Here is a 19511-nt window from a genome sequence, read left to right on the forward strand (position 1 = left end):
TAGATAATCTAGCATACAATGGCCAAAAGTCTAAAAATCCATTTAACTTCCATCATTACAATATTTCAGATTTTGTTCTTCTTGTCAATGGTACACCTTATCCTGTACAACCATTGCAAATGAGTTTTGCTCAAGATCAATATGCGAAAGCTTATCAAACTCTCTTCACGGGCACAGGGATTCATTATGATGATAGGGGCCATGAGATTACTTATAAAGATTTCAAGAATGGCTACTTTATTCTTGCCTACGATCTAAATCCCGATGCTCATTCACAGGGGTGTCTTTCTTTGTTAGATCAGGGCTCAATTCGTATAGAGGCACGTTTTTCGCAAACCATACAGAACACAATTACTTGTATTGTATATGCTGAGTATGATGCAAAGCTTGAAATAGATAAGAATAGGAACATCATCTTGTCATAAGAAAACCAGGAAAATGTTATAATAAAAATATTTTTCATGTAAAAATGATTTGTTTTAATATTAAAAATAGAAAATTCCCACAGCAATTAAAAAAATCCCACGACAATTAATCTGCAATCCCATATGACACAGCCCGTGCCAATTTTTTGCTATCGGATGCACTCTTTAAGTGTGGCTGGCTCACAGGATGGCTCATATGTCCAGACAGCTCGCGCAGTAATCTGAGATCTTCTGTCTCTGCTATTTTTCCCACCAAGTGACGCGCGCAATTATTCCCACGGGGCATGTGCATGTGTATGAAAATGTATGCATGCATGGGAAATGGCTATATGGGATATCTATGCATGGGTGACGTCAGCCTGTGAACGATGCAACGGTTCACGATTCAGCGGAAGCCCATCAACATGCCGCCGTGGCCGAGTGGTCTAAGCGGTGGTACACATTACGTTTAAGACTTTAAGTATCTGTCGGTTCAATCCCAGGTCTCGGCCAAAAAATTTTCACGTCGCGAAAAAAAATTACGGGAATAGTTAATAATAGGAATAACAGAGGGCGCGCACATAGAAAATAAGAACAGCGGTCGGTAATAAAAATGGCGGACAAAAATAAAAATGGCGGATAAAAAATAAAAATGGCGGACAGAAATATCAAAATGGCGGATAGACATTCAAAATGGCGGATAGACATTCAAAATGGCGGACAGAAATTCAAATTCACAATCATAGATGGCGCTCGTGTACTCTAACGGAAAATTCAAATTCAAATTTTCAGTGAGTGACGTCATCTCCCGGGTGACCTCGGCCCACAAAATATTGCGTCATGTCTCCAGGGTGTGACGTCATCATACACGTGACGTCACACACACGTGACATCACAAAACAGCGACTTGCTCCATAGTGACGTCACACCCACTTGCTCGATAGTGACGTCACAAACAGCGACTTGCTCCATATGTGACGTCACAAACAGCGACTTGCTCCATGTATACTACTTATGTATTTCTAACTAAATTAAAAATTAAATTAAAAATTAAGACAAGAATAACTTTAAAAAAAGATTTGCTGATAGGCAAATAGATTTTTACGTGATTAATTTGAAGTTTTGTGAAAATATTCATTAGTAATTAAAAAGAAATGTTTTTTTTAAATTGCAAAACCAATTTAACTTCTTATTACTTTTTTTAAAATTAGAATAACATAGAAGAAAAATGATATTTACTTATTATGCTTCAAGCTGTCGTTCAAAAAGGTCATCTTTTGACCTAGAAAAAACTTGTTGGTCTTTCGTTTTGATTGGGCAGCAGATGATGTGGGTACCTGAGAATTTTTATAATTTACGTATCTCCTCTTTAGTTTTCCCCATTTTTGCTGAGCACTTAAAGCTGAAAATAAAAGAACATTTTTATAATTTTGTAATAAAATAAGCAAAAAGAAATCACAAAGCAAATTAATAGGAACATTAAGTGTACTACAAAATTAAAAATTTTGGAAATTACCATACCTGTGCAGTCCAGAATATCCGCCAATGCATTCCATTTTGTGAGATTGTAGTCTCTGAGAAAATATTCTGGACAGCCTTTGTCTCACAAACTTCTTTCGTCACGGACTAACTCCACAAGCATTTCTAACTTTTCCTCGGTCCACTGCTCCATATTTACACAGAATTTTTCACAATTTTCCTGTACCATATGGCACCATACACAAACATTGCTTTGTTTATTTATTTGACATTGGAAATATCTTGGAAAGATTCATGGGAAGTTACTGGAAATTCATTGGAAATACATTGGAATTGCGCCAAATTTACTGGAATTATGACTGGTGAAAAGTGGTGAATATCACCACTTTTTTGAAAGAAAACCTCCGAGAGGTTTCTTTCGTAGGTTCGTATGTGTGAGACATCGAATGCTAGAGCTCGCGTGAATAAGATAGAGTTATGTGAAAACCTGGTACAAAAACGAGATAAAACATCGTTATTAGAAGGTAGACGTTGATTTGCAAGTTTGTTTGAGGCATAACATGCATGGTCGAAAAGTCCTCCATAGGTTTTGTTCCCTTGTTGAATTTCAGCAAGGGGTTACTCAAGTATGGAATACCGACACATTTTTCCGCTAGAATCCATGGAATCCATGGAATCACTGATCAGTTTCTAATAGAATCTCAAGTGGAATCCATATAGAATCACCAGAATCAATTAGAATTACTGGAATAAAATGGAATCACAGAATACCTCAATTATGATTGCTATCATTTTGAAAATTAAGAAATAAAAAAAAGACTTTAAAAATTCAATAGAGGTGAATTCGATATTTGTTTACCTTTAAGAACGATTGGGTCGTATATGATCCATGAAATTTAAGAAATATTCCTGAAAATACCGAATGATGATAACTTTTACTTTGTTGAAATTATGTGGCTTTTTGTTTCAAAAAGTTTTTACTCAAAAAAATATATTACTGCTCTCTGTTTGAGTTCGAACAGTAAAAATAGAAATATAAAAATATTAAAATTCAGCCATTAATGTGAAAAATTGAATTTATTTTCACTGTTGATCTGAAATATTTATTATACAGCAAATATCTGGGAAGTTGCAAAAAATATCTGAGAAATTTGAACACGGGAATAAAATGAATCACAAATTAGAATAATTGAGAATCACGGAATACCGAGTTGAATCATCAAGAGAATCACTTACTTAGAATCATTGGAATCACATGGAATAACGGAATATGGACACAATTTTTCGCCCTTGAGTAACCCCTTGAATTTCAGCTTTCTACCTTTCCTTAGAAAGGAGTTATAAGGTAAAGTGGCCCCATTTTGTATGAGGACTTTCAGAATAGGGGGTGGAGGGAGCGGGTGGTATGAATAAATAAAAGGTTTAAAACATAGACTGACCCTGTGCCGAATTTCATCAAGATCACTTTAGCAGTTCTTGTATAATTCGTACTCAGAGCAACAATTTTTTGCAAGGATAAAGGATTTTTTTACAAGGACTCCCAGTGTTTATCGTTCTGGGTACCGACATTTTTTTAACCTTATATCAAAATCTTCAAAATGAGCCTACTCTCACCTTCGTATGAGGATGAATCATCGCCCATATACATTTGGTCATTCTAAAAAATAGTTTTTTATGCTCTAGAACTGTTCCTCCATGGTTTAGAACATTGGTCCCGGAACAAAAGTTGTTACTTATACTAATGTCTATCCAATGACATAGGTCTCGTTCGTGGCGAATCCGGGACCTGATTTGACCATTCTCCTTTCACATGCGGGACCAAAAAGACGGAGAACCAATGCACGAATACATCGTGGAGCTAAACACACTAGCGGAAACGTGCAACTTCGGAACATTTCTGGAATCAGCACTGAGGGATAAAATGGTGTGTGGTATTCGAGATAGCCGTCTGCACTCTAAACTGATGAGAGAGCAGGATCTCAAGTGGAGTAAAGCACAGAAAATGTGCATGGCAGAGGCGCTTACTCGGGAAGAGGTCAGGCTTATGGATGGGAACCATGTGCGTAGAGTTGAAGAATCAACAAGAGCCTCTGGATCATCAGGCCGCAAAAAATCCAAAAGCAATCCATACGGAGGACAGGAAAGGGCGGCAATTACACAGCAGGAGTCTGAGGAAGAAGACAATACATGTGGAAACTGTGGCAGAAGTCATGCTCCGGGAAGGTGTCCTGCATGGAGCAGTACTTGCCGGAAGTGCTCTAAGAGGGGACATTGGGCAAAAATGTGCCGTTCGAGGGGCCAGCGTCAACACCGTCAGCCATCGGAGTCATCCAGCCAATCCAGTGAGTCAAATATATCCCAAAATCAACATTCAAGTGTCAAAAGTATTCATATTGTAAATAATGAAACTTCCTCTGACGTAATTGTAATTAATTTGTAGGTAGAGGATGAAATTTTGGAATTTGAGGTGGATTCGGGAACAATTTGTTCTGTTATGGCATGGGATGACTACCTTTTTTATTTTGGTAACCACTCATTGGAGCCTTGTACTCAGAAATTGATCTCAGTGGAGGGATCGCGTCTCATTACCAGGGGGGTTTGCAACGTCAAAGTAAAAGGTTTGATGCTTCCCTTATTTATTATTGAAACTAAAAGACATTGTCGTCCGCTTCTCGGTCGAACGTGGCTGGATGCATTGTGGCCCGGGTGGCGCACTAAATTAAGCTTTTTGCATGCCGATTCCATCAGTGCCGTGACTCAATCTTCCGCGGATACTGACGATGAGTTTTTAAAGAATTTGCCGCAGCGCTTTCCAAACGTCTTTGAAACAAAAGATAATCCCATAAAAATTTCAAGGCCACTATTAATTTAAGCCCTGATGCCACTCCCATTTTCTGCCGGGCTCGGCACATTCCCTACAAACTCGAAGAAAAGGTAGAAAAACGGTTAGAAAAAATGGTTCAGGAAGGTATTCTTGTCTCTGTGGCCCACAGTGAATGGGCATCACCATTGGTAATCGTTCCAAAAGGTGAAGATATTCGAATGTGCGTGGATTACAAGGTCTCCATAAATAAATTTATGGAAAAAGACCATTTTCCATTGCCAAATATAAATGATTTATTGTCCAAGGTACGAGAAGACAAAGTGTTCTGCAAGATTGATCTGAAAAACGCATATCAACAGTTAGAGGTAGAGGAAAGTTCACGCAAATACTTGAACATTAATACACATCGGGGATTATATCAGTATACACGTATGCCTTTTGGGATTTCAACAGGGCCATCGCAATTCCAAAATATAATGGAAGAAATTATCAGGGCTCAGAGGTGCGTTTTATGCTACTTAGATGATTTATTGATCATTGGGAATGATCAAAAATAATGTAAAGAGAGAGCTTTATATCTGCTAGAGAGATTAAATGAGTTTAACGTGAAAATCAAAGTAGAAAAATCGGAATGGTTTAAACGGGAGGTGACCGTCCTGGGACAGGTAATTGTTGCGGGGGGTATCCGGCCAAACCCTGAGAAAGTCAGGTCAGTAGAACACGCACCTCCTCCGAAGAATGTGAAAGAATTGCAAAGCTATTTAGGACTTGTAAATTATTACAGTCGCTACTTCAATGCAACGGAAATCCTTCATCCTTTGTACAAATTACTTAAGAAAGGGGCAAGGTGGGAGTGGGGGGATGAGCAGCAGAAAGCATTTGAGGACTGTAAAACAGCAATTTTAGGGGAAACCGTATTGGCTTGCTTTAACCCCACTCTTCCCATGATAATATCCTGTGATGTATCATCGTACGGGATTTCTGCGATTTTGAGTCATGAAATTAAGGGCACGGAACGTCCAGTTCATTTCGTTTCAAGAAGCCTGGCAAATGCTGAGAAAAACTATTCGCAACTAGACAAAGAAGCTTTAGCTATTGTGTTTGGGCTCAAAAAATTTTATAAATACATCTATGGACATCACATAAAAATTGCATCGGATCATAAACCTTTGAAGGCACTATTCGGTCCTAAAACCCAATTTTCGGGAGTGGCTTCCGGACGAGTTCTGCGATGGCAGTTATTTGTGTCGACATTTGACTATGAAATAGTATTCAAAACAAGTCAGCAAAATGGGAATGCAGATGGGTTGTCGCGGCTCCCTCTTCCGGGGGAAGTAGCTAAAACTGAAGATATTGATGAATATTTGCCTATTCATAATCTAGCGACACTTTCAGGTCCGTTGGATTTAAATAAAGTGGAAAAGGGTTACGAGGGTGATAAAATTTTGAAAGATGTTCTGAATTTTACCAAGAATGGTTGGCCCGACAGCGGGAAATTGTCAAAGGATTTGGCGTATTACCACCGACTGAAGTGCTCCTTCTCAGTGGACGGGGGGATTCTGTACTATGGGATTTTCGTAGTTATTCCACGTGAACTGGAATCGCGTGTCTTAGGTCTGTTACACGAGGGGCACTTGGGTATTGTTCCTGTTGTGGTTCTCACCTGAGGAAGAAGTAGGAATATTAGGTTAATATATATCCCAGCCTTGTAGCCGATAGTCCGAGTGGAGATGGTGAGACCACACACTAAATACAATAGTTTAATCTGGATAACAATTACTATATTTAAACTATTAATTAAGTTTATTAAATACACTTTAGAGCACGAGGCCTCTATCTACAGAACAATTCAAGAATAAGTAATTATGCAATAATCCCGGAAGCAGTAATTGACAATCGTTTGGGACAACCTGCATTGGTTAGGTGCTGCCACCTAACATCTCCCCCCTGATAGAAAAAGCTCAGGTGCTCCTAGGTACCCGAGAGCATAAATGAATGGAAGAAATCCGTGTTGGCGCTCTTGAGTTCTGTCTCTGGATAGTAGGATCCATAGGGTCCGGAACAACTGATGAGCCATGAGAAGATTATGCAGATTGACATCCAGTGAGAGAAATGAGTTGCTTTGTATGAGTTCGAGTTCGGCGGGTCGTCTAAGTAAACTCCAATAAAACATTCTTGAGAACATTTCCTTTCTTCATTTATGATTGAGCAAGAAGTCCACTCAGTTACATGACCTTGTTGGGTGTATACCGTCTCCCCCACAGAAAAAATTCTGTGTTTCGCACGTTTCGCACCATGTTTTCCCTTGAATATATCCTCCCTAGGAACATTTCTTTGAGGTAAATCGTCTTGCAGAGGTTTCAAGAGGTCCAACGGAATACGAAACTGTCGACCAAGTATAAGCTCAGAGAATGAAGTTTCATTGAAAGTGTTAGGGTTCAGTGTTGCTGTGTAGTTCATCACAAGATTTTGAAATGCTGAATGAACATCCCCTGAATCCTTTAATTTCGTAATGGTATAGCTTATAACGTCTACAACAAACGTCTCTGCTTGGCCATATGATTGTGTATGGTAATCCAGCCACTTTGCATAAAAATCTCTGGATTTGAAGATTTGAGACCTTTGCGGCGGAAATTTTGTTGAATGGGGTCGCCAAACTTTTGACATGAGCGAAGCAATTTGAGCGAGCAACTTGGGGTTATAGTGCATCAGAAAAAGATCCGAAAAGAGAATTTCCCTGACTTTCTCAAATACCTGCTGGCATTCAAGTATCCCCCGCCATGCGACATCCTTTTTGGGCATAGGATCAAGTGCTTGTCTGATATCGCTCATAATTTTGACAAATCCGGAATAAAAGGTTCGTGAGCCCAGAAACGACTTTAACTCCGCAAAATTTGTGGGTGAAGGAATGCTTGCAATAGCTCGTAATTTTTCGGTGTTAAGACGCTGACTGTTTTGGCCAGATGCGTTAGTGGTTTCGAAAAATTTATCCTCCTTCATGAAAAACATGTATTTTTCAAGTTTAATGCGCAAATTGTTTGAATGGAAATGCTTAAAAACAGCTGAAAAAGCTTTCCCATGGCGCTCCATGTCAGGAGTAGCATAAGGCACATCATCGCTGAATGACGAAATTCCCGCAAAGTCTGTGTCAAACTTGGGGTTGGGAATAGGATAATGGGCTTTTGTGTACTCACTGTACTCCATGGGCATGATGATCTCGACATTTTGTGGTCTCTGATGTTCTTCGTCTACCAATTCAGTCATAAGAATCGGTACTGGGCATCTGGTACGAAAAACTGGTGCACAATTTGGCTTAAGGCAAAGGTGTTCCTTCGCTTTGTTGTTGTTATGTTTTCCCAAACTCTGTGATAAAACTGTTGTTGCTGCTGAAGACTTCTGCTTGAGCTTTGTGACGATGTTGTGTCTGATTGTGTATCCCTCAATGGCCTTTACCGTACTGGTGCAGGTGAAGGTGGAAGCTGGTACATTCCATAATCCAAAAAGAGTGAGCCAATCAGCCCCAAAGAGATTGATATCACTAGTGCTTATGAGACACTTGGCTGCGCGATTCATCTCCCGGAAAGTCACCTGTGTATGAAGCTCACCATGGAAAGTCAGTGGATTTCCTTGTGCATCTCTCGCTGTGATGGAGGGATTCTGAAGTGGTGGAGAGCCCATAAGACGCCAATTTGCATCTGAGATAATGGTAACTTCCGATCCTGGGTCGTACAACAAACGATAGGTTATGTTGTTTATTTTGACATCGACACTGCGTCTGAGTGAAGTCAATGAACACTCGTCTATGGCGATCGCGTTCACGGATGCTTGCTGTTTTTCCCGAGGGGGCTTGTTCCTTGCAGAAACTACCCCGCAATAACCATCCCTGTGTCCCTTTTTGTTGCAGGAAGGGCAGGTTTGATTTGAATAAGTACTCACAAAATTTCACAAAATGCATTCCACCGCACTGCCAGCACGGAGAGGGTGGTGTTGTTTTTGGAGACTTTTGAGAGTTGTTGTTTGTGTGTGCGTGTGCTTTGCCTTTGCTGTTGACAGGTTTCTGCTTGACAGCACACACTTCCATTGAAGAATTGTTCCCTTGAGCTGATTGCTCCACAACTGCACTATCCGATTTAATTGTGGTGAATCTGATGGATTCCTCAGCCATGAGATTGAGTGTAATCTTCGAGGGATCTTCAGTGTCCAAAAGACGTAAAAGGCGTGATCGCACCTCCTTGTCTTTACTGTCGCGAAGGCTCATGATGAAGATAAGAACCTTAAAGTGTTCTGGCGTCAAATCTCCAAGACGGAAATCTTCACACGCTTTGTTTACTTTTGTAGAGTGGCTCTTGAAATCATCTGCTTCGTCTTTCTGCATCTGAAGACACTTCCATCGGATGTGAAATAAGGATTCACGTGAGCCGTAGAGTTTGTTGAGGGCCTCGACTGTTTGCTCGTAATTGAGATCTCTGGGTGCTCTTGGCAGTAATGAATTAACATAACCTGCATGGCAATTAGGGCTAAGTTTTCTCAAGAGAAGTCTCACCCTGGCGGCTTCTGAGAGTGCTTTGGCATCTTCCTTGAAGATATCTTCGTAAAGGCAATACCATTTGTCAAACGTGGTGCCTTTCTCCGGATCAAAAGAAAATTCTTTAATCGACGGTGCCAAAGCCTCAATGGTCAATTCAGGGCGCTGTTCTCGATTTTGTATCTGCGAGATGAGTTCTAGCATTCTTGCCAATACATCGGTAAGTACAGAGTCTTTGTCTTCTGCCTTACTCGCCATGTTTTGAGGTTAGGTTGAATCCACGAGGTAGTTGTGAATGATTCCTTTCCCGTGGTCCTGTTGCTGCCAAGAGAGGTTCTTGCCCTCTCGTCGCCACTGTTGTGGTTCTCACCTGAGGAAGAAGTAGGAATATTAGGTTAATATATATCCCAGCCTTGTAGCCACTGTTGTGGTTCTCACCTGAGGAAGAAGTAGGAATATTAGGTTAATATATATCCCAGCCTTGTAGCCGATAGTCCGAGTGGAGATGGTGAGACCACACACTAAATACAATAGTTTAATCTGGATAACAATTACTATATTTAAACTATTAATTAAGTTTATTAAATACACTTTAGAGCACGAGGCCTCTATCTACAGAACAATTCAAGAATAAGTAATTATGCAATAATCCCGGAAGCAGTAATTGACAATCGTTTGGGACAACCTGCATTGGTTAGGTGCTGCCACCTAACAGTTCCCATGAAAAATCTTGCTCGATCTTATGTTTGGTGGCGAAATATAGACCAAAATATCGAACAGCACGTAAAGAGCTGTCCGGAATGTGCAAGAAGCAATCCTTCAGGCTCAAATGTCCTTTTTCCGTGGAAGGCTGAGTAACAACTCTTCAATCGAGTGCATATAGACTTTTGTTAAATCGCGGGGAAGACGATCATTCTGTTGATCGATGCCCACAGTAAATGGATTGAAGGGCAAATTTTGCGCTTAACGCGAGCAGAAGATGTGATGGAATTTCTCCATTCTGTTATGAATCGATTTGGGAAAATTAGAACGATTATCTCTGACAATGGCCCGCCTTTCGGAAGCTTTAAATTCAAAGAATTTTGTAAAAATATTGGGATTGATATTCTAAAAAGCCCTCCATACCACCCGCAAAGCAACGGCTGGAGAGCGAGCAGTACAGACAATCAAAAATAAAGCACACAAGACGTTGCAAACTATCCACACGTTTAATAATTCTATTTTGCAGAATATTATCGCCACCTACAATCGCACGCCATCTGCCAGAACGGATTGCTCACTGGGAGAAAATATTTTTAAATTCAAACCTAGGATTGAATTAGACGATTTAAATCAATACAGAAGTTCGATTTTGAAGTCAAAAGAGAAATTGAAAACGTTAAATAACAAAAAAAAAAAGAAGTGAGATTTTCTAAAAAAGTTCTAAATAAGCCTAAACAAGAAAATGTTGTGGAATTTAAAAAGGGGGAGGAGTTTTGGTATAAATGTAATTCGAATGCATTTGCAAAATTCATTCCCGGAAGAATCCTTAGTAGGGAAATTAGTGTTAGATATTGGATTGAAGTTTCAGGAAGAACTATTCAAGCTCATGTGAGCCAATTAAAGAAGAATGTCCATCCGAAACGTACGTATATTAGATATCCTATCTACATTCAGAAAGATACACCACCTTTATATCCGACCAAGGTAGAAGAATTAGAATTGGGTGAAGATGAAGACTCGTGGTATGAATATAGTGAGGGAGACACAGATACGAAACCAACCCCAACCCCTGAAGTTTTGTCTAAAAGAAGTCAAAGGGCTAGAAGAGCGCCAGAGCGCTGGGGTTATAAGTAAATGAATTACAATATAGTTATAGGCACCCCTTTCCCTTCTTTAAAGAAAAGAAAGTTTTGAATTATATCCATTTTAAGGGGTGAAAAGTGTGGTAGAGCTAGTAGGAGCTGGATGGAGTTAGGGATAGTTTTGGGTATGATTGTAAACGTCAGAGTGAAGAGGAGGAAGCAATAAAGATGCACTCTAACCACCACCTTGCGGGTGATCAGTTCTCAGTGCTGGATATCCAGGAATTTGTGGCCAGACACCACACTTGGCAAAGACCAGTCATAAAATATAGTAGAAAAATATAAAAGGGAAAAAATGCCACGGAGAAGAATGGGATGGGGCCATAAAACTCCGGGGGCAATAAAAAATGAACCCTTCCCCAGGCAAATTTCCAAAAGATATAACATGGGCATTGTAATCCGAAACAAATTTTTGCATGTCTTGATGACTTTAATTAATTATTCTGATTAAACTATTAGTCAGATTTTCATAATTTTAATACCAATGATCATCTGAAGAGTCATACTTTCCACTGGTATCAAAAAATTTCCAATCGGACGACTCTATGCGATTTGGTTATTGGAATCTTCACTCTGACACATCTCTATGATTCTTAAAGAATATGCACGTGCAACATTTTCAATTTATGTACCCCAATTATTATGGCAAATTAGGATTATATTGCAGTATTTAATATTTGTTTTTTTATAATTTGCAGTTAAAAATGAAATACAGTGATCGCCGCGAATTAAATTATCAGAAAACAAAATTGCCTTCCAAATGTGGAGAAATGCAAGAAATTTAAACGAATGTGGTAGAGTACAAAATTCACAAAGAGCGTCCCGACAGAAATTATCTTCGGAGAGGCTAGTCCCTGAAGTTCAAAACGAACGCTCTGCAAATATATCCGATTTGTCTCATGCGAATGTCTCTGATTTCTCCCATGCGAATGTCTCCGAATCGCCCCAAGCAAATGTTCCCGATTTGTCTCATGCGAATTTTCCTACCGAAGCTTCAGAAAATGAAAATTTACCGTATGTAAGTCTTGTGCATCCAACTTCCAAAAATTATAAAGACAAAATTTTGAAAGAAAGACTCGCAAGAATAATCATAGAGAGCTGAATTGATCGCGAAACAACAAATATGATACTAGGCGCGTTAAATGTGTATGGATGCAATCTCCCCAAAAGCCAAAAAGGTCTTTTCGGTAAAATCCCAGGAAAAGGGACTATATATAAATACTCCCCAACTCGCGGATATATTCATATAGGTCTAGAAAGAGCAATCCAGGCGAATCTCCGTAATATATCACCTCAGGATTTGGGCGATAAAATCTTGTTGGACATTGGGATAGACGGCGTAGCCTTATATAAAAGTATCAAGATGGAGACTTGGCCTATTCTTGGAGATGTTGTCGGACAGCCAACGAAGCCATTTTTAATTGGTGCTTCGTCGGTCAGTATATTCATATTTCACCCTTTAAGGATGATTTGCGACTCTTTCTTGATACATTTTTTCATATATAGGATTTTTGATTTTAAAGGAAAAACCCTAAATTATTAGACAGAATTATATTTTACAGTTTTTTACACATATAAAGTTGAAATATAAGTCATGAATCCTTATAGAAGGTAAATGTCTTAAGAGTTTAGCTAATAGGAACAAAGTTCATAGATTACTTCCTATATATATAATCATCCTGAAAGGCTGAATATAAATTTTGACAATAGGTGGAAAGGACAGATAATCCTAACCGGCTTATGTAGGTGAGATTCTTAACGTGAGCTAACTCGGAGTGCATGCAAATTCGATTTGATGCTGAAGTTGGGAGACGCCATTCAGTTATCTTGAATCAAATTCGTGAAAATTATACAAATTTTGTATTTAAACCAAAATATCAAGGATTTGGATGAACTGGCACAAAAGTAATATATGAGTGAAATGTAGACCAGAATGCTCTCTATAATTTTCCCATAGAACATGATCTCATCGATTACTCAGAAGCCGAGATAAGCGAGGTTTTTTGTTTCTTAACTCGTTTTTTCATCCAGAGTGCCCCAAGTAGTCATTTGTTTAACTTCAACTATATCAAAGAATTGTTGTATTTTGCGGGACTTTCCATTTAAACCCCTATGGTAAGTGTCTTGGTGGAGTAGAGGCAGTCAAATTGGCATCTGAGTGATTTCAAAGCGTTATTATTGGAAAAATCAATTTTTTCACACTTAAACGGAAAAATCGGAGTGATAGCGTAGTCTGAGCGGAAAATGATGTATGGACGAAATGTAGAGACAAATGTGCTCTACAATTGTGTCGAAGTAATCATCAAAATCGGTTCAGCGACAGTCGAGATAATTGAGGTTAAGTGATATTGAAATTGGTTTTTCGACTGTGGCGCCCCTGGTGTTGGTCCCACGAAGTTCAAATATTCTAGAAAGTTGTAGCATTTGGTGAGATCTTTCGCTTAAGCCCTCATTCATCAATATCGGTCACATAGAACCGGAGATATGATTTTTTGAATTTCGTGAACTTTGACCCCTCATATCTCCGGTTCTATTGAAACCACAGCGAACATACGCACCATTTTGGAAACGTCCTAGACTGGACTACAACATACTAAAATTTCATTAACTTGCATAATGCCGTTTTTGAGAAAAGTGACTTTGAATTTCGATGAATTTTAACGCTATCACAGCGCCACCTGTGGTGACTTTTTGAACTTCCATCTGAAAGTGCTCATCGAGACGAAACCAAAAAGGTAAAATTTAGGTCGCTATGTTAATTAGAACCGGAGATAGAGGCCGGTCAATGTTCGAACTTTGACCCCTTATAGCTCGGGTCAGGGGTTTTAGATCGACTTAAGTTTTTTTTTGTTTGATAGGTATAATCAACGGCTACAACATACTAAATTTTCAGCCCGATGCACAATGGAATTTTTGAGTTATTTAACTTTTAAGATTAAAAAATTTTCTTTTTAAAAAAGCGCCCCTAGCGGTGGTTTTATGAATTTGCGATGTTAGAAGGGGAAGTGGCATTTCACGAGAGCTTTCCAAAAAGCCCTCACTTTTTAAATTCTGACAATTAGAACCGGAGTTATGGCCATTTTAAGAAATTTTTTTTGGACCCTTATAGCTCGGGTCAGGGGGGTCGGGGGGCCTTAAGTTTGGTATTGATGGAAAGCTCTAAGGCCCAGCTATAACATACTAAAATTTGAGTCCGCTGAATGCCATAGGGGCGGAGCTATTGAGAAAACAAAAAAAGGGTGGTCTTCAAAATGTCGGATGGAGGGGTGGGGGGTGGGGGGTCAATGCACCAAGTTGCAATTTTCACCCGATATATAACCTTTGCCGAAAACCGCAAGTCGATATCTTTTTTAGTTTAGGAGCTATTAAGCTCCAAAGAGCGGCCGGCCGGTCGGCCGGCCGGGAACGTAACTTAGCCACATATATATTCGGAATCAGGAAGTGGCGAAACACATTTTGGCTAAATTTGAGGTCGATCGGACGACATGAAATTTTGTTAGGATTATAGTAGGTGAGATTGTTAAGAATCTCACCTAACACAATAGGTTTTTGTTTTAGAATTTTAAATCATTTAAAGTCCTGAATATCCTCACTCTATGAATTTTTTCCTAAAAAAAATCGTGAGGGAGGCTTTTAACTTAGCAAGACATGGCATCAAAATTGAAAATTCTCTTAAAAAGTTTGAAATTCGGTCTTTGTTGTGTGACACATCTGCGAAAAGTTTAATAAAACAAACCAAAGGTCACACTTCATATTATGGCTGCTATGATTGTGATTCTCGTGAAGTGAGGGTGCATTCAAAGATGGTATATACGACAGTGCATGGATCACCACGAACAAATACATCGTTCAGATCCAGAGAGCAGCGGAACTACAACAAAATTGTGAATGGTCGTGTTCCTCATAAAATTTCTTTCGAAGGTCTTAATATCGACATGGTTAAGCAGTTCCCGCTGGATGCTCTATATATCGTGGACTTAGGTGTCACAAAGCGCTTGATTAATTCGAATTACCTAAAAATCAGGAAAAGCAAAAGGCTGCGTATGACAAAACAGCATGAAAGGACGGCGGCCAAGAAGTCTGGAAGACTTTCCAAGATTTAAGGCCACTAAATTTCTGTTGTTGTTGCTCTACACTGGTATTGTTTTATTCAAACAATATTTTGCAAAAAAAAGATTATAAACATTTTCTGTTATATTCCTTGGCTATAGAAATTCTAGCAATGCGAAATGTTTCCAATGAGGGGATAGATTTTGCAGAATATCTCTTGGAAAATTTTGTCCAGAACTACACAAGAATTCATACGAGTGAACACATCACTCATAACGTGCATGCCCTGCTTCATTTAGCAGAGAATGTAAGAAATTGCGGTAGCCCGCTATATGACTTTAGCACATACAAGTTCGAAAACCACAACAGGCAAATAAAAAAAAAACTTGTGAGAAAACCTGTTAAAATTCAGGAACAAATTAATAAAAGGACTGAAATGACAATGAAGTTTTCCGACCCCTCTTATGACATCAAAACCGAAATTATTATAAACGCAAGAAAGGCTGATACATTTTTTAAAATGCTTGACGGAAATATATTTCGAATTAAAGAAATACGAGGAAATACACTGAAAGGAAATATTTTTCTACAGACCGAGTCACATTTTAAAGAGCCCTGTGACTTCAAGGACTTCAATATTATACGCATATTATACGGAGATGATGGACGAGTAAGTACATGACCAGCATCATATTCGAAGGACGGCATAAAATATAAATATATGGCATTGCTATTCTATCAACATCTTGTTGTCATTCCTGTACTCCATTTTTTTCAACATTAGACATTTCTAACATTAGAGATTTCGACCTTCGAAGTTGACACCCCTTCATAAAATTAAGTCTTATCTCAAAAAACTAAACAAATAAATGAAATTTTTTAAAAATAAATTTTATATATCGCCGGCTCCATTCCATACTATGCTGAGTCGACTTAGGGCCTCGACAGACCTGAGGATTAGCCGAGAGACGGCTTAGCGTTGTTATATTAGAAATATTGAATAAACCACATTTCCATAATTTTCCACTAAGTCGCCTCTCGGCTTAAGTCGTAAGTGCGTCTAGGGCATTAGCCTTTTACTATTTCGAGAGATTGTTGTGATTCACCACAACCCCTCTTGTACCTAACTCCTCACCCAAACAGTCCCAAATTCTCACACAGTGCATTTCCTATTATTTGTTAACATTCTTTCACCTTGCTCCATTTCCTATATCCCCCAAATCGTTGCATTTCCCACCTTTTTTCCCAGTTCACTATTTAAGGTAAAAATTGTAATTATGTCATTGAGCCGTATGAAATAAATCAACGCAAAAAGTTCGATAGAATTCGGGCGTTTTTCTGTCGAACAACAACAGAACAAAATTCTGTATTTTCACAGGGGTATTTATAGGGATTGAACAGAAAAATATCTTTTAGTACATTCGTTGATATTGCAGAAAAAATATGTCGCGCCAGACAGTAAATCGACTCGCGAAAGTGTTTGCCCTAGGCAAAACCGAAGAAGAAATGCTCGAATTAATTTTAATGAACAAAAATATTGACGGACTAATAGAAGTGATTAGAGGGTGTGACATACCTCGCTAATTCTTGGTAGCGTGAAAAAATTGCATGAATTATAGCGGGCAGGTGTTATTTTTTACGGCGCAGCAGAAGAAACAACTTCTTCTGAATGTGCTTAATAGTGGAACTACAGCAAACATTCAATAGTTTGTGCGAGATCATCATCGATTGTCTAGTGGTTATTCCTGAAGAACCACCGGAACCATGTAGTAATAAGATCTGCAAGATCTGTTATCGCAACATCATCGATGTGGTATTTCTGCCTTGCGGCCACATCCTGTCGTGTGAGGAATGCACGTATAGGGAGGGGCGATACCCTCTACGCTGCGCAGATAATATGTCAACATTTACGAATATTTATTTTTCATAAGGTTAGAAGGAAAAAGGGGTGGCAAAGCGTCCGAGGCTTTGCGAGCTGCTCGAACTCCCGAGAAGGAGCTCTGCCTTATATACCTTTTCGCAAGCATTCTGATGTATAGAAAATTATTGTCGAATTAAATTTGTCTATAAATCACCAAAAACCATCTTGAAGTTGAAAATTGTTCAAGAAGAGGGTTTCAAAAAATCATTAATCTTTTAATATGAATTAGGTATTTGAAATGGAATGCATAGAATTTTCAGATAAATTTATAAATTTATAATTTCTGTTTTTTTGAGAGTGCTGTATTGAAGTGCAAAATGCAAATTATTAAAGTCGTGCAGCAAGCCAAGGAGATCATGTGGTCTCTAGTTGTGGCCTCTAATAGCTCAGTTGATAGAGCACTCGTCTCGTTAACGAGGGGCCTCAAGTTCGATCCTAGGTGCAGGCAGGTTTTTTTTCGAAAAAACTGGTTACTCTGATTGTCCCTTGCTGTGATTGGCAATTATCTGTACTTAAATGCAATTAATAATGATGAAACAGTTCGCAAATTTCCACAATATTTTTTTTTTACGAAACATTTTATTGAACAAATTTGTAAACAGTTTCGTCACAAGATTGCAAACCGTTTCGAAAGATGTTTAGTGAACTCAAATACCTACAAGTTTCGAAACCATTTCGAAACTAGTTTTGTAAACGTAGGTACAAAATGTTTACTTTTCCATACATTTTTTCCCACAAAGTTTCGAAACTTTACATGAGGTGTTTCGAAACTAGTTTCGATACAGTTTGTAAACTTATCCTGGAGGGATGGGTAGAGTGGAGAAGAAGGTGTGCAGCTCAAAAGATCCTAGATTCCATTGATCAGCAGCTCTTTCTGGAAAAGCTTCAAGACTTCAGGAAAACTTGTGGATACGTTTGGATGAACAGGAGTATTTGTAACCAAGAACATTGACGTAAGTACTATGAATATGCTAAAAAAACTCGCTGATTTTATTGCAAAGCTATTTCTGCAAAAAATTCAGGACTACAATTGGAAGAGCATGATAGTGGATGAGGGGAAGGACTTTGAGGAATAATTAGAAAGTGCTTCACCAAAATTCCTGCAAAAATTGATCCAGTGCAACTCTACAAATTTGATTCCGGATACTGGATGACACTGATTTGATTCCGGATACTGGTGATAATTATGATAAATTTTATGAAAAATAAATTCTCATATTTTGGTTTCCAATCCGAAATCTTTTATTGGTTATCCGGTGTACATTAAAGCCTTCTCCCTCTATCCACTACTGTCCAAGCAGGAGTCCCATGGAGAAAGCAAAAGTTTGTAGCCATCTCATCCTTGTGCTTCCGGATGGGAACATTTCCATCGTGGTTGAAAAGGAGGAATGATGGGAGGTGGTTCTGGGGCTTCAAGTGATGGGCTGTGGTAACTACGGATGACTCTTGTATGTACTAGGATCTCCTCAGTGGCTCTGAATAGGTCTATTGTTTTGATTGATTTACCAGGTTCATGTTCCAAAATTCTTCAATTTCCTTCTTTCCATTCATGTTTTAATTTGGTGCACGAGGTCACTGTACCATAAAAATCTTCAAGAATACACAGACATCACAACTTTCGGCAACTTCAAAAGAAAAATCAGCGAAACTGTTCCTCCAAAGCTGGCTTTGATTCCACTGGGAACAACTTCTGTAGAAAAATAACTATCCCAGGGAATTCCAACAAACACTTTTCACACTTTTCCACCACTCAAATGACAAATTTTCATGAAAAATAATCTCAAGCGAAATGCTGAGAGTAATCTGTCAGAAATTTTTTAAAAAAAGTCTAGTGTGGAGGCATTTTTTTTAAATTTTTTTAAAAAACAGTTTTTTTTTTCAAAATTTTTTAAAAATTTTTTTAAAGAATTTTTTTAAAAAATGCTCATAATGTGTAGACAGCATTAGCCAAGAAAATATTAGAGGCAGAGCCATCAAGCTCAACTGTCGTGGAGCCAGTGAAAGTTCCAGAATTTGACGGCAATTATCGTCAATGGAAACAATTTCACTCCGTGTTCACAGCTGTAGTGCACAATGATGAGACAATCAACCCTGCTCAGAAACTCAGCCACCTGAAGTCTAAGCTCAAGGGAGTCACAGCCGATACAATTTCACACCTGGAAATCACCAACGAGAATTACGCAGCTGCATGGGAAACTATCAAGAAACAATTTGACAATAAACCGTCGATCATCGCAGCCCATATGCAGGGTGGTGGCGAGTGGGCTTCGGAATCTTCCCAGAATCCTTATCTAGAACCATGACTGCTCATCCAGATTTATCGATGACCTCATATTTTGTGCGTCCGAAATTATTTTGAAGTTTATTTCCTGGTAAATTCTTAAGCAGCACAGAATCACCTACTTCAATATCAGATAAGGATTTAGCTCCGCGACGTTCATCTTCTCTCTCCTTTCCTTTCTCT

At 38.8% G+C, this 19511-nt stretch overlaps 1 protein-coding gene across 1 annotated transcript; it reads right to left on the reverse strand.

Moving 5' to 3' along the window:
• Nucleotides 1-6678: 6678 nt before the first annotated feature.
• Nucleotides 6679-9490, reverse strand: LOC129809333 (uncharacterized protein K02A2.6-like). Its single transcript, XM_055859150.1, has 3 exons — nt 8644-9490; nt 7760-8570; nt 6679-6772 (listed from the first exon to the last, which is right to left on the reverse strand). The coding sequence occupies exons 1-3, from the start codon at nt 9488-9490 to the stop codon at nt 6679-6681; spliced, it is 1752 nt and encodes a 583-aa protein (XP_055715125.1).
• Between the last annotated feature and the right edge of the window lie 10021 nt (nt 9491-19511).

The sequence above is a fragment of the Phlebotomus papatasi genome, unplaced genomic scaffold (assembly GCF_024763615.1).
Source record: "Phlebotomus papatasi isolate M1 unplaced genomic scaffold, Ppap_2.1 HiC_scaffold_62, whole genome shotgun sequence".
Lineage (NCBI taxonomy): Eukaryota > Metazoa > Arthropoda > Insecta > Diptera > Psychodidae > Phlebotomus > Phlebotomus papatasi.

Coding starts and splice junctions, on each gene's coding strand:
- LOC129809333 (XM_055859150.1), bottom strand. CDS start 9,490: ATGGCGAGTAAGGCAGAAGACAAAGACTCTGTACTTACCGATGTATTG. Junction 8,571..8,643: donor AATGCATTTTGTGAAATTTT/GTGAGTACTTAT, acceptor ATTGCGGGGTAG/TTTCTGCAAGGAACAAGCCC. Junction 6,773..7,759: donor GCTTTTTCAGCTGTTTTTAA/GCATTTCCATTC, acceptor ATGGCTCATCAG/TTGTTCCGGACCCTATGGAT.